The sequence below is a fragment of the Harpegnathos saltator genome, unplaced genomic scaffold, assembly GCF_003227715.2.
Source record: "Harpegnathos saltator strain DR-91 unplaced genomic scaffold, Hsal_v8.6 scaffold555, whole genome shotgun sequence".
NCBI lineage: Eukaryota > Metazoa > Arthropoda > Insecta > Hymenoptera > Formicidae > Harpegnathos > Harpegnathos saltator.
This window is the reverse complement of record NW_020230377.1, coordinates 1020963-1034326: the sequence shown is the minus strand read 5'-3', so window position 1 is coordinate 1034326 and position 13364 is coordinate 1020963. Positions and strand designations below refer to the sequence as shown.

At 39.8% G+C, this 13364-nt stretch overlaps 3 protein-coding genes across 7 annotated transcripts; 1 reads left to right on the top strand and 2 right to left on the bottom strand.

Moving 5' to 3' along the window:
* Positions 1-7: 7 nt before the first annotated feature.
* Positions 8-868, bottom strand: LOC105182240 (ATP synthase, subunit G). The gene is made up of 2 exons (XM_011139529.3): positions 697-868; positions 8-348 (listed from the first exon to the last, which is right to left on the bottom strand). The coding sequence occupies exons 1-2, from the start codon at positions 734-736 to the stop codon at positions 89-91; spliced, it is 300 nt and encodes a 99-aa protein (XP_011137831.1). The 5' UTR covers positions 737-868; the 3' UTR covers positions 8-88.
* Positions 869-1085: 217 nt separating this feature from the next.
* Positions 1086-3495, bottom strand: TBCC (Tubulin-binding cofactor C). Its single transcript, XM_011139530.3, has 3 exons — positions 3325-3495; positions 2856-3094; positions 1086-2535 (listed from the first exon to the last, which is right to left on the bottom strand). The coding sequence occupies exon 3, from the start codon at positions 2360-2362 to the stop codon at positions 1331-1333; it is 1032 nt and encodes a 343-aa protein (XP_011137832.1). The 5' UTR covers positions 2363-2535; positions 2856-3094; positions 3325-3495; the 3' UTR covers positions 1086-1330.
* A 1472-nt stretch (positions 3496-4967) lies between these two features.
* LOC105182242 (maltase A2) lies at positions 4968-13007 on the top strand. Of its 5 annotated transcripts, XM_025303514.1 has the most exons (9): positions 4972-5358; positions 6469-6572; positions 7030-7240; positions 8043-8179; positions 9642-9835; positions 9991-10700; positions 10779-11017; positions 11340-11608; positions 11826-13007. In XM_025303514.1, the coding sequence occupies exons 2-9, from the start codon at positions 6471-6473 to the stop codon at positions 12049-12051; spliced, it is 2088 nt and encodes a 695-aa protein (XP_025159299.1). In that variant the 5' UTR covers positions 4972-5358; positions 6469-6470; the 3' UTR covers positions 12052-13007. The 5 variants fall into 5 exon arrangements, with proteins under 5 accessions (XP_025159300.1, XP_025159299.1, XP_011137836.1 ...); XM_011139534.3 differs by having other exon boundaries at positions 9654-9835; positions 9991-11017; XM_011139533.3 differs by having other exon boundaries at positions 4972-5479; positions 9991-11017.
* Positions 13008-13364: the final 357 nt, after the last annotated feature.

The following is a 13364-nucleotide window of genomic DNA, read 5'->3' as shown; positions in this document are numbered from 1 at the left end:
AAAAAAATATAATCTATATTTGTATATTTACGAGGACTATAAGTTATACAGAATTATATCTATCTGGGAGATGAAATATGCGACATATTTATACATCGTATCCAACAAAATGTCGCTTTCCAATACATTCCCCAACATAGAACCAGCAGTACACCTCGATAGTTACTAAAGTATTTATGACAGCTTCACGTACAGTGACTTCACGAAAACGACCAGTCTTTGCTCCTTCAACCAATTTTGCAAAACCATTACGAATTGCAGGAATGTCCCTTGGCGATGGTGGTGTTAGTTCCACCATAGCATACTGCTTCCATACATTGAGTACAGGTATTGCTTTCTTAATACCAGCTGAAAGAAAAATTGATATGCAACATTATTTTGTTCAATTAAAGCAATATTTAATCAAAATTGCAATGTTTCATGTTTTTGGAACCATGTCTTATGAAAGATATAACCTTAACGTAGTTGCATATGATCATCACTGGAAAAGATCGGAGTTTATAAAATGATTGATAGAAATAAAGAATATCGAACTTTTTCGTGAAGATTTTACACATACGAGTAATAATGTAAAAAGAATTTGACAGGTAGTAAACGTTACATAATACGTATATACGAACTGGAAGAAATTTGATTTTTGGTTAACGGTGAAACAATCATCTAGTGCAAAGAACTCAATGATGGAAATTACCCTACCTTTTGTTAGATTAATAGTTTTAACCATGAAACTTGCCATCTTCTGTAAGTTTCAATGTATCTTTCGCGAAGGAGCAGGTTACGAGAATGAATATCTCGGGACTCAATCAACGATAGCGCAAGGAAGTTTGTTGTGCTTCCATCTGGTAGAAAATCGCTCACACTTCACAAACTATAAACATGCTCATTTTTACGCATTGTATTATCATTCTCGTACTTAAGGAACAAATTTCATGAAAAACGATATTTCTTCAATACTTCATCATTTGTGGGGTATTCTTCGTTAAAAAAAAAGAAGAACGTGCACAAGAGAAATTTATACGAAAGAAAGAATAAATTAAATAAGATATATACCGTTATATATACATTAAAATTTAAATGTATTCGTATATATTGCATAAACGGTAAATTTATTAGACATTGTAAGTATATAAAACACTTACATAGTTTGCGTCTTTGTGTGAAAAAGCGTAGTATACATGTGGATAATTTTATTTACGTAAATACATCGACGCTTGTGTGTGTGTGTGTGTGTATGAACATTTGGAAAAAGAATTAGCTTTCTGAAAAACGCTCTCGACTACAGCTTTTAATGTTTCGATCGCTCTTCGTCGTTTTTTCACAAATACTCTGTCTAATCCCATGTTTTCACACGAAGCTCTGGCTCGAGAATGGACCAATTCGGCGAATGTTTCTCGCTAGATAGCCAATTGAAGTCATCGATGCAATTCCAATTGTTGACTTTTGGATCGAGGCCGGCTAGATTGAAGTGACTCGTCTGATCTTCGTAGGACCAGTTGTAAGGTGCTACCCGTATCTTTGTACAATCCTCTATGATCGCCCTACTTGTGACATGCAGATAAATAGTACAGTCTGTCGACGAGTGCAACCGTAACTGCTGACACGCAAAGGCGAACGCGCACTCGCTGCAGTCGTGCGCGAACACGGACGACGTCACCGGCCCGACCAGGACGGTGCATTGTTTCAGATTCACCATGTGTAATGTACTAGGTGTACCGTATATCCTTATGGTACAGTGCACTAGATCGGACAGCAGGACATCGTTTTTATTCACGTTCTCGGCGTCCAACACCAGTTGCTCGTTTGTCTTACCCAATAACATGCAAGCATTATCACCGTACTTGCTCGACAACAGTTTGTTGTTCTGTTTAGTTGAACCGTTGACAATCCCTTCAGATATCTTGAGATCCTTCAGACCGTCCGTGATGTCATGACCTTTGTCAGATGGTTTCTTTACGACACGACGATTCTTGAATCCAAACTTCTTCTTAGGCAGTAACTTTAACTCCATCTCGGAAGCCTGGTTCTCTAGTAATTGCAAGTTCTCTTGTGCGCGTCTTATATCGTAAACCTTCAAGAACATTTTCGATTGTGACAGGTAGTTCTTAAGCAACTGGATCTCCTTGTTGGTTTTCTCAAAGATCCCCGGCAGAGCTGAGGACGAAGTACTGGGCGCATCATCTAGCATATCTTTGATCTTCTTACAGGAAGAGTAAAATGTGTCTTTGAAATAACTGCTTTGCTCGGATTCCACAGTGAGAGACTGCCGCTCCTCCCGTCGCCTTTCGATAACATTTTTGCGTTCACGGTCCCTTTTTGTAATACGATCTGGTAGACTACCTTCTATAAGTTCAGTGGAATCCATTTTTTATTGCTATGCAAGTGCTATTTTCCACCAATGTTCGTGTTGTCCTGAATTTTCTGTTTCTCAGGAATAATCCGTCTTGGTCTCGTTAGGTTCATCAATTCTGAAGAGTTTTCCTTTTTACTGTAAGTCTCTAAGAGGCCATGTGGTTCCGATGAATATGGGGGCAAATGCTGAAACAATTCCTATAATAAAAACTAGAAAAAAATAATATTAAGTATTTGTAAATTTAAATATCTTAAAAATTTTACTAATATCTATATGTACATATATACACACACTATAATATCATAAGATAGTCAAATATTATATAATTATTTAAAAATGAATTATATAACTAGTCCTAACTAATAAAAACATATCAATATATCATAATATCAATAAAAATGGCTAAAAAGATATTCAAGTTATCTCTCTGACCATTTTTATTAATATTATAATATATTGATATTTATATCACTGACCTATAATCTTGCAACTATAAAATTATTACCTTTATAATATTGTTTTCATTAGGTATAGTAGCACGAAATAAACCATACGATATGCCTCCACCAACAAGTAACGATGCTATAACTTTCATATGCGCCATGAAGATCTATTATTCATTTTATTTTGCCCAGGTTGTGTAATCAAATCTCCTTACATCATCATCCCCAGATATTTTCTCTCCAATAAGGTAATATTGTTCTAATATAGTTGGATAATTTTTATGCATATAATACCTGAAATCTGGTATGTAGAAAATATTAGGAGTTAACTATTGAGTGCAATTGCGTTAAGGAGTGACTTCAACACAAAGGAAACTTGTACAATACTGTTCATAGACTTGATTGACTGCATTTATGTAATTATGTAAGTTAATGGAAGTGATAATTTCATGGAATCAATCCCTTAATATTTTATTAATCGAAGTGCTGAGAGAGAGATACAGTCTCTTAGTGGTATTTTTTGTATTTCACCATTTCTTTGCTGATCTTTCGTCGAATGTTGGACGACTTGCTTCTTTCATTTTAGGTGCGGATAGAAAATATAACAGTACGACAAAGATCAATAAATCCAAGGAGATTAAGATTAATCAATGGGAATGCAACGGGAGTGTAGCTCCCGACACGGATCATAAGATGGAATAACCTAAAATAAACGTAAACCTTGCAGATGCGAAATAAGCAATTTACCCTGTGAGTGATTCATGCGACGCCAGATTGCATATAGGCCAATGAACATTACACCCTCGATTACCAGGAGCTTCTTGAAGATATTCTTCAATTTGAAATTTGCGAGAAACGATTTCGGCTCCTTTACAATCATACTATGGAGAAACGAGGAGATTTCCTAAAATGGAAATCATCAATAACCGCGAGATATGGGACTCGTGTAATGAGACGATGTTGCGCACATCGAATCAACTGAATCAGCGACGGGGAAATGCACAAAGAGGGCGCATCGGAAATACAGAATAAGGATCTGTTCGTTTCGATTGCATTTCGTACACTTAAAACGGGATAAATATATACACACGAGTTTCGAAAGGAGAAAGAAAGCAGAAGTAGAGAGTGCAAGAGGAAACGCAAATTTAAAGTAACTGCACATGCGCACTGAGCGCGATGAAACATGAGACCAGCCATTTTTCAAAAGTTTCTCCGCGCAAGAGAGACTGGTCTCGGTCACCGACGAGACACTAATAAAGAAAAAGATGGTAACACTTTTATTTAAATTACATTCGATGTATCCGATGTGCACTTCCCTCTCTCGAATGTAATTTAAATAAAAGTGTTAGTTACCGTCTTGATAGTTTCCAATATCTTTTTCCCATTACTCCATATCTGTTACCATTTATGCTTATTTCGAGCTGCAGCTTCGTATTTCAGCCACGATATTTCTAAGAGGGCGCTAGCGTTCAATGGAATTTCTTTATTACTAAAAATCCCATAAGACCAGCAATCTCGATTAATGTCTCGTCGGTAGAAGCGTGAAGTGATTCGAAAAAGGTATTAATTCAAGATCATACATACTCCTTATCTCTCTTGTTTTTTGTGTTTCCTCTATTCTATCAAGACTCAACGTTGTTTTCTTCTATGACAGTAATATAATAATTTAGAAAGAATTGCATTATATGATGAAATGTGTTGTACTGTACGTTGCATAATTTGAAATTTGATATTTTACCGAACATTTTCGTATCCCTATCCCAAGTGGAACAAGAAATCGCGATAAATGACGTGGAAATGACGGGAGAAGTGACCGAATCGTGTCCGAGAAGACAGATTTTATAGTTATTTTCTCATCACCTCGACGTAATTTTCAATTCTATTCTCAGGCGAGTACTAAGCAAATTTCAGTACCTCGGAGTCGCTGAATACCTCTCGGAGCGAGCGATTTCCTTCGAAGATTACGACATGAATGAACCTGTTGATTCGATGCCGCTTGACTCGCCTCTTCGAATTTACCCCGGACTACGAGCGAGCGGTGACATCCTCTGCTGATCCTCGTTGTCACCCTGTATATCCCGCACGCGCGTACCGCGTCGTCGGCAGAGCGCAGAATCGCGGAGGGCGCGGACGTCGATCAGTCGGTCGGCCAGAGGGGAACGAAACGATATTGCATCGCTAAATATAATACGGCGGGACACGCGATTCTCTGCGATACCCGTTTACTGCGGGCGGCGGATCAAACACGGAGTGACTTACGGCAGCGACGGCGACGGCGACGGTGATCAACGTTTGAGGCGGCCGACGTGCATGCATCTATCGTTCCGTTCTCGGCGAAGGCGATATTGACGCGAACACGCCTTGTCCTGTGTCGATCGGTCGTGGGAAACACGGGGTGCTGAGCCCTACACCGGATGACCCGGGGTACTTGGCTTACCCTACACGTCTACGAATCGATTCCCCGGAAACCTCTTCTCCGGAGACCACGCTAATATCTACGGAGACCCTCTGCACCGGGATTCGCTCGAACATCGTCGTCGTCGTGATCTGCTGAAAACCGCGTAGGTGAGCGACTTGAGACTTTGCGTCGCGTATAATGTGTGTGTATATATATATATATCTACACGCAGCGATGACGACGTCCTCGTTTGGGGAAGTTTCATCGTAATCGTCAGGAAGTAATCCGGTATGTAATTCGGAGAATTTCTCTAATTGTTTCAATATTATATTCTCTTCGCTGATAGATGAGGTGTGACAACGCGTGTGTCAAGTTTCGTAAAACACGTCCGCGAGCACGGCGTACGGGATTTTGAAAATGTTCACAGAGGGAGGAGAAGGCAAATTTATTTCATAAAATTAGCTATGTATTCGATTAACACTCGCAATTTCAAATCTTCGGCTCGCGGCAACATCGTCAGACGTTTCAGTGCGTCGTTTACTTTTTTACAAGGTTAACCGCAGATGTAACATATATTATCACGCAGTTAATTTTGTTAGAAAAAGCAATTTCGTTCAAGAGCGCGATACCTAAAAATTATCGTTTTGATCGGTGCTGCAATACGCTTCAAGGCTAACTTACGACTGCGATGTTCACCGCTTTACATTTAAAACCGCGACGTTTGCTTGCGGTTTCAAATGTCAAGCTCACGTGTTATGGGCATACGTATCGCTGAAGATATATGAATTTAAGTTTCGAGGAACTTTCAGCAAGGCAGAGGCAGAGAAGAAGTTTTACGAAACGCGTCTCTGCGCGAAGAGCAAGAGCGCCGTTAAAATTTATCGAGTGACCGAAGATTGTTATTAGTCGCAGCACTTTATGTCGATCAATAATTAAGATAGCGAGGCAATTTACTTTGCGAACGTGTTTCATACGTATAATTTGAAAAATTAGAAATTCTGTAGACCCGCTCGATACTCGTGAGAACTATTTAATGTTTTTTTTTTCAATTTTGTCAATTTATAAATGCACAATTAATTTATACGCTACTGATCATAGCAACCTAAAATATTAGCTGTTATGCGATTACTCGTAGTTTATAATTTAGCATATAATAATATTATTCAATACTTTAGATAATTTCTTGATAATCCTATTTTAGTTCTAAAAGTTGAAGTTCTAAAAAATACGAAATAAGAAATTACATTAGATTACATCGCATGTAATGTTTGTAACAGAGATGAATATCCAGAAGCCCGAAGGTCTTTTATCGGTGGTTATACCGACCGAACTTCCATCTTCACCGAATTCCCGTCAGCTGTTTATAAATCAGGATCAACAGGTGCGTTCGTTGCAACGATTCATTCACTCTTTTTGTGCCATGCGTGTCGGAACTACTACAATCTCGTTTCTGTTTGCAGAGATGTAAAAATTTGACAAGTTAATTAAATTTAGGCCAATTTAGAGCCGGTTTTCTCGCGACAGGAATTTAATTACAAATTACTACCGTAATATTCTTCATTTATTATTTTTGCAATCATAAAATTAATAAATTTAAGCAAACCTTACTCAGATCTTCACTCAGATTGTTATTTACTTATTACTGTCAATATTCAATGGAGTAAATGTTTATTTAAAGAATTCAAGATATTTCCTACACAATAGTCTGCATAATAGAATATATCCGAGACACTTTATTTTACATTCAGAGGAGTCGAAGATTATATCGAAGAAAAATACGCAAGGTCTATTCTGGGAATTCTCTGTCACATTTTGTACATGTATTAATCGTTTAATAGGATGAAGAAGCATCTGATTGTCCCCTGTTAACACCGAGCCCACCGCCAATCCAAACAGATAAGTCTCTGCAGTCGACGCCGATATTCAACGCGCTCGAAGGAACTCCATTAGAGATGATACCTACGCCAACGCTGGAGAATATTAATACGGAGGACGGACTCAATGCGTTCATGAATATCGTGAATAGTTCGAGTAAACCTCTGAACGACGGTATGTTCCTTTCGATCACTCGCAGTTCACGCAGTCCGTTGAAGAAAAGAGTATTACGTGATTATGTAATGCAACAAGATTTTTAGCCGCTCCGTTTATTGTTCCTAAAGCTGCTGTTCATCGAGCGAATGACGGAAAGCCTATGTAGTGCACACAAACGCGATACAATCGTCTCTCTGTCAAGTATGGCGTTGATTCTTTTCAGTCGAGAAGTGTCGAGACGCTGACAATCGTCGAGTTACAAACTGGCGAGAATGAAGAACTTTTCACGCATCAAATCCGTATTCTTGCCAGGGAAAAATTCATTCTAATTACGACTACAAGAGCGTACCGGCATTTAATCCGCAATAATAATCTTATAACTTCGAACACACATCCATGTTGACCGACAGCGCTTCGTGTTGACTGAGCTTTTGTTTCCTTTTTAAACGAGAAGTGTGCTTATGTGTTCGTTACACACTGACAACGCTCTCGAGCCAAAGGACTTACATAATCGCCGTTACACGCCGCTGACGTTCGCTTATTGAAGCGCTAGGATCAAATTTCAATTTAAGCGACGACAGTTAATCGTGACGATTTTTACATCGACGGTCGTTCCAATTGGAATTGTTACGCGAGAGCTTAAAGCTCGGGCTTTAAATTGTTTTGGGACTTTGCGAACTCACTCGGCTATACGATTTTATTCTTAATAAAAACACGTTGAGATTTTGTTTTATGGCTTCTTCAGAGGCAACGAATCATTTCGCCTGAAATATCAATTAATATGTTTGACAGAGAATCGATCATGCCCAATTTGTTTCAGAGCCGAGCTCACGTGATCCGATGGTGGAGTCCACCAGCAGCGGTAGCAGCAGCGACACGAACGAACCCGTTTGCGCACAGTTGTTGACGCAATTAAATACTGCCTACCAGCATCTCGCGCCAGATGCTCAAGCATTAGTGAGTATCGCAAACAAGATTCCATTCGGATTTTTGTCAATGATTGGTGGAAATGGACCATTCGGTTGGTGGAAAATCTGTCGTAAATCGAGTAAAACGTTTCATCAGTTTTACATAAGGACTAACGGCGGAAACAATATGTTCTCTCTCTTTCTCTCTCTCTCTCTCTCTCTCTCTCTCTCTCTCTCTCTCTCTCTCTCTCTCTCTCTCTCTCTTTCTCTACGGGGATAGAGAAATATATAAATATATCATAAGTGTCAATCACGTTCGATTTTTCGCTACTTCATTTTTCGAAGAGGAAAATGTTTCCGAACAGTTTCACGTATCTCTATATTGAGACGCAGAGATGGAGGATGGCAAAATTGTTTTTTTCCCTCTCGTTTCGTGTTGCAAACTTGTATAAATTATGAGAATTATTCTGTTTGGTTCCGAAGCCGACCTTTCGGTCTCTTTTAACGCATACGCATACGCAACTAAAGAGACCAAAAGTTGACACTTAACTTGTCTCTCACTGATTTCTGTACTTGTGTCTTTGTTTATTGTATCTTTATACTTGCATATTGCGTTTAACATCTTGCGTGTTGTAAAATTCTGCCTCTATTCTATTTTCTCTCTCTCTCTCTCTCTCTCTCTCTCTCTCTCTCTCTCTCTCTCTCTCTCTCTCTCTCTCTCTCTCTGTCTCTCTCTCTCTCTCTGTCTCTCTCTCTGTCTCTCTCTCTCTCTGTGTGTCTCTCTCTCTCTGTCTCTCTCTGTCTCTGTCTTTTGTCTTTCTCTCTCCCCCTCTCTCTTTTCCTCTCCTCCCTCGCAGAAGCAAACAACGTCGATGTTGTTTAATGCATTGTGTCCATTTGCATTTGCCTGACACGAATGAGGAGCACTTCGCTAAATGCATCACGTGTAAACAATGCCGCGCCGTGATCGTGCCCGCATAGCCATACCCGCATCTTGCTCCTTGCGTCCGGTCAAGTTCGTTATCTCGATCATCGACTTATCATCTGAGTCTTGCACAACGTACATCTTGGTACCGCATTCACAAGCCTAGTACAAACCAAGACATGACTAGGGTGACCGTAAAGACGATAGTGTTGCAAAACGATAGTGGGTAAAGAATATCTGATCAGTTGAACAAAAATAAACGCGACTCGATTCTTGAAGAGCGGTTTTCGCGGATAAGCAGGACACGTCTTGGAGGACTCTTGTGGTCACCCTAGAATCGGTATTCCGTTGCGTCATCGTATCATCACGCTTTGGAACGAACGGGTACAGGTATGTTTGCCGGATGCGGACGCCCGTTTTGTCATTGACTTGACACGCGCCCCCTCAGCCTCGCATCGCGGAGATGGATCCGGTGGATGCGCAATGATGGATATACAACGATCTCCAGCAGTTTCATTGACGTGTACTAATCCACCGCTTCTCGCTTCCTAACATCACTATACGTACTCACGCCGTAACTGTTTAGTTTTACAACCAGGAGAACGGTGGCAAGCCACCACTCGTTGGAATTCAGCTGATGGTGCCGAAGCCGCCCAAGGATTATCGTTTCATGAAGTGGAATTGGCCGCTAATACGCAAGACGTGCTTCTGGTCGTTGATGTCGGTCCTAGCTGGGTGCACCGCCCTCGTCATCGGCGTCATCGTCACGATGCCTAAGAAGTACGCGACATTTCCTTTTTCCTGACGTCTAATTTCGCTTCAAAATTCTATTACCTTGCTCGTGTAATATCGTGCATGTTAATAAAAATAGGCATCTAATTTAACATTTGCTGCCTGAAAACATTTCTTTGACGCCAGCAATGTGTACCGACTAGGTGCGACCCGCCAATGGAGTGGTGGCAAGGAAGTACCTTCTACGAAATATTCCCAGCGTCCTTTCAGGACTCGATGAGGAGTAGCGACGGGATTGGCGACCTTCGCGGGATAACTATGCGGTTGGACTATCTAAAGGGACTCGGGGTGCAAGCTATCCGACTGAACTCGATATTCCCGGCGCCGCATTATCCGGAGTATTACTCGAATATCAGCAACTTGACGGACGTGAACAAAGACCTAGGCACGCTCAAGGACTTTTCCGTTCTCGCGCTCGAGATTCACCGACGAAATATGAGTTTGATACTCGACCTTCCGCTGTATCCGTTCGTGAAGAGTCTGAGCGAGCCGGAGGAAGACGTGCCTACTATGAAGACGAACAAAACCGACGAACAGGTATTCCGGAAGAGGAGGGAGGACGTCACGGTCGGCACGATGATCCACGAGGCCATACTGTCAACACCGTCCACGTCAGTCAAAACTGTTCGTGACGTTTTGTCGTCCGTACCAGCGTCCTTGGAGGAGGCAAGGAAGCAGGAGCTCTCGTCGAATCGCATGTACGACCAACAAAGGCATCCTGTTAGCGAGGCCATAAGGATCTGGCAAAATAGAGGCGTAGACGGCTTTTATCTGAAAGGACTGGAGCACTACGTCCACGAGGCCGCGTTCGTCAGCAGCCTCAGATACTGGAGATCTCTCCTACGTCCGAATGGTATCTTTATCTGCCATTCGAATGTCTTGAACGTCGTCACTTCTGTCACATCGATGAACTCCATCCTGTCTCGAATAGATCTGATTGACGTGACTCTTCGCATGACTAACGGCACCAAGGACATCAAGGCGCAGATTGAAGCCGTTACGAAGGGCATGCTGTTCGAAAAAGCGGCTTACCCGTGGATACACTGGTCTGTAGACACTGTGGACACCAGTAGAGTGGCCTCCACTATGAGTGTCAAGAACGCCAGCCTGGCAGCTTCTCTTCTCGGCATGATGCTGCCTGGAACAGCCAGTATATTCTACGGAGACGAGGTACGAAAAGCATCGCGATCGAGAAGAAAGATTTACAGTGCGGGTCCAGTAAACGAAGAACATTAAGTTGACGTCGTGGAATGTTAATTTCATGTATCTTTTGAGTGTTCTCATTTCACATTTTTCAAATATTTCAAAAACATTACTGAATATTACGATACTTTTGAGTTGAACACTATATAATAGGAAACATATTGATATGATATTAAATATTGTTAAAATAACGACCTATCAATGATCTTTTGTTCGCTGGACAGTCATTTGATTCGCGTAAGACAACCCGGATGTGAGAGAGTAATCAGTGGGATTTTCATTCGCTCAGATAGGCATCGAAGACTGCGAGTGCCAAGATCACAAAGATTTGGCGCACGTGCACAACCTAGTTCCTATGTATTGGGAGAGAAAAGACGGCTCCGACAGCAGATTTTCGTCCGTAGGAGTTTCCACATGGTTGCCAGAAGCTGGCAAACCCCTGGAGACCAGTCTGACAGGCGTTATCCCAGAAATGGCAAGACTGAGGACGGAAACGACAACGATCTACGTTAAAGCAGTATTAAGGGAGAAACAAATTGCGGCAAACTGTGATGTCAAGTAAATACTTTTAATTTGTTTAAAAGATAATATAAGGTGATTATTAATTTCGCCCCAATGAAGAATATTTCAAATTAGAGAGGAAAAATATTTTACTCGGTTGTTCCAGAAATATTTCACTTTTTTTTTCTTTCTTCGAATAAAATTAATCCGAAATTTTTGTCAATTAGGGGGGGGGAGCGTTTCAAGAAAACTAATTCGATGTTATTTTGTTTAGATACGTGAAAGATGAAATAATTGTGATTGAACGATGGTACCCACGAAGAAATTCTTACGTATACGTAGCCAATTTTGGCAACGAGACGCGCACGAAGGACTTGTCGTCCCTTTACTACGGCGGTCACGTTGTTGTTGGGCCGAATTCCAGGTTAAATCGAAATGTGTACTTTAAAGAACTTACCATCTTGCCCGGAGAAGCGTTTGTTATAAAATTGGATAAATGAGAGAGCCTCGATCAGGTAACACTACTTAATATCATATTCAACTTTTAGTTTTACCCTTGTCACACATTACAAAGCAATCGCCGATGTCATTCGAACACCATTTCATTAAAAATGTGGCTTACAACGAAAATTTCTAAAAAATGTGTAACAAATTTCTATTTCAACGAATAGTGCGATTTCGACCAAGACTATAGTCAATAGAAAATATAAAAAAGACACGTGGGATCTATATAAAAGATATATTGAAAATTAAGAAGTAACGAAGGATGAAATAACGTCCAATCAAATCTCCAGTTATACTCAAATAACGGATAACACGTGCCTCTCGCGATATTTACAAATTGATCAACGAATTTGGATATTAATCAAACTACTCATATAATTCATATCATAATGCTAGATCCCTACAACGAATTTTTACACATCCTACATATCCATTGTCCGAATAAAGGCATCTGATGCGATTGTATTCAAATTGTGACTTTGTGATCATAGTTTGCAGTTATTGTATTTATTCTGATGGTAGAGAACGCCGGCAAGAAAATGTGAGAGGCTTCTTGTTTGCATATTTTATAATCCTTTCTATATGACAGAATCAAAAATCATTGTGCATTGTAACGAATTGTTATTATAAAATCGTTCACTATTGTGACGATAAACATGGCACAGAATTTATAGTCTGCTATGACGTCAACAAAATTTTCTATTTATGTGCAATATACTGATTATATATTGGCTATTTATACAATCTCATTTAATGTGTTTATAGTTGATATAAACAAATTGCGTATTCGTACAATTATACACGTTTTAAAAGAAGGGGCGTTTTTGGATAATTATATTAAGACTACAGATATATTGTACATTATTAATTGATTGTGTGAATGCAAAGAATCTGCATTAATAAGATTATTTCCTATGTATTTACACAGATAAATGAAAAACATTAGCGCCTAGCTATATCTGTTTTGTAATAAACTTTTAACCGATACAAATAGGGAACTTATTCATCTTAAATTTGAAATGTTGTGTCATTAACATGTAGAATAATCAAAACGGAACAAATATATATTTGTTATGTAAAGATTTTATATATATGACATTTATGTGTATGACAAATATAAATTATTAGAATTATCGTAGTGATCAATTGCGATTATCGATACACAACTTTCTCTGTTCTTCGTTCGGAGAATGAAAAAATCGCATTCAATTAAATGACACTTACCTTGCGAGAAAACTTCAATTTTTATTAAGTACTGTAAAATTTTGTGAGTTTTTGGTATTGTGAGCATTTATATAGCTACGGGAAA

Excerpts from the sequence above, each read along its gene's own strand:
- TBCC (XM_011139530.3), bottom strand. The coding sequence starts at position 2,362 with ATGGATTCCACTGAACTTATAGAAGGTAGTCTACCAGATCGTATTACA.
- LOC105182240 (XM_011139529.3), bottom strand. The coding sequence starts at position 736 with ATGGCAAGTTTCATGGTTAAAACTATTAATCTAACAAAAG. Across the intron at positions 349-696 it reads AACTATTAATCTAACAAAAG|CTGGTATTAAGAAAGCAATA; the intron begins GTAGGGTAATTT and ends TTTTTCTTTCAG.
- LOC105182242 (XM_011139533.3), top strand. The coding sequence starts at position 6,471 with ATGAATATCCAGAAGCCCGAAGGTCTTTTATCGGTGGTTATACCGACC. Across the intron at positions 11,018-11,339 it reads GTATATTCTACGGAGACGAG|ATAGGCATCGAAGACTGCGA; the intron begins GTACGAAAAGCA and ends TCATTCGCTCAG. Across the intron at positions 11,609-11,825 it reads GCGGCAAACTGTGATGTCAA|ATACGTGAAAGATGAAATAA; the intron begins GTAAATACTTTT and ends TATTTTGTTTAG.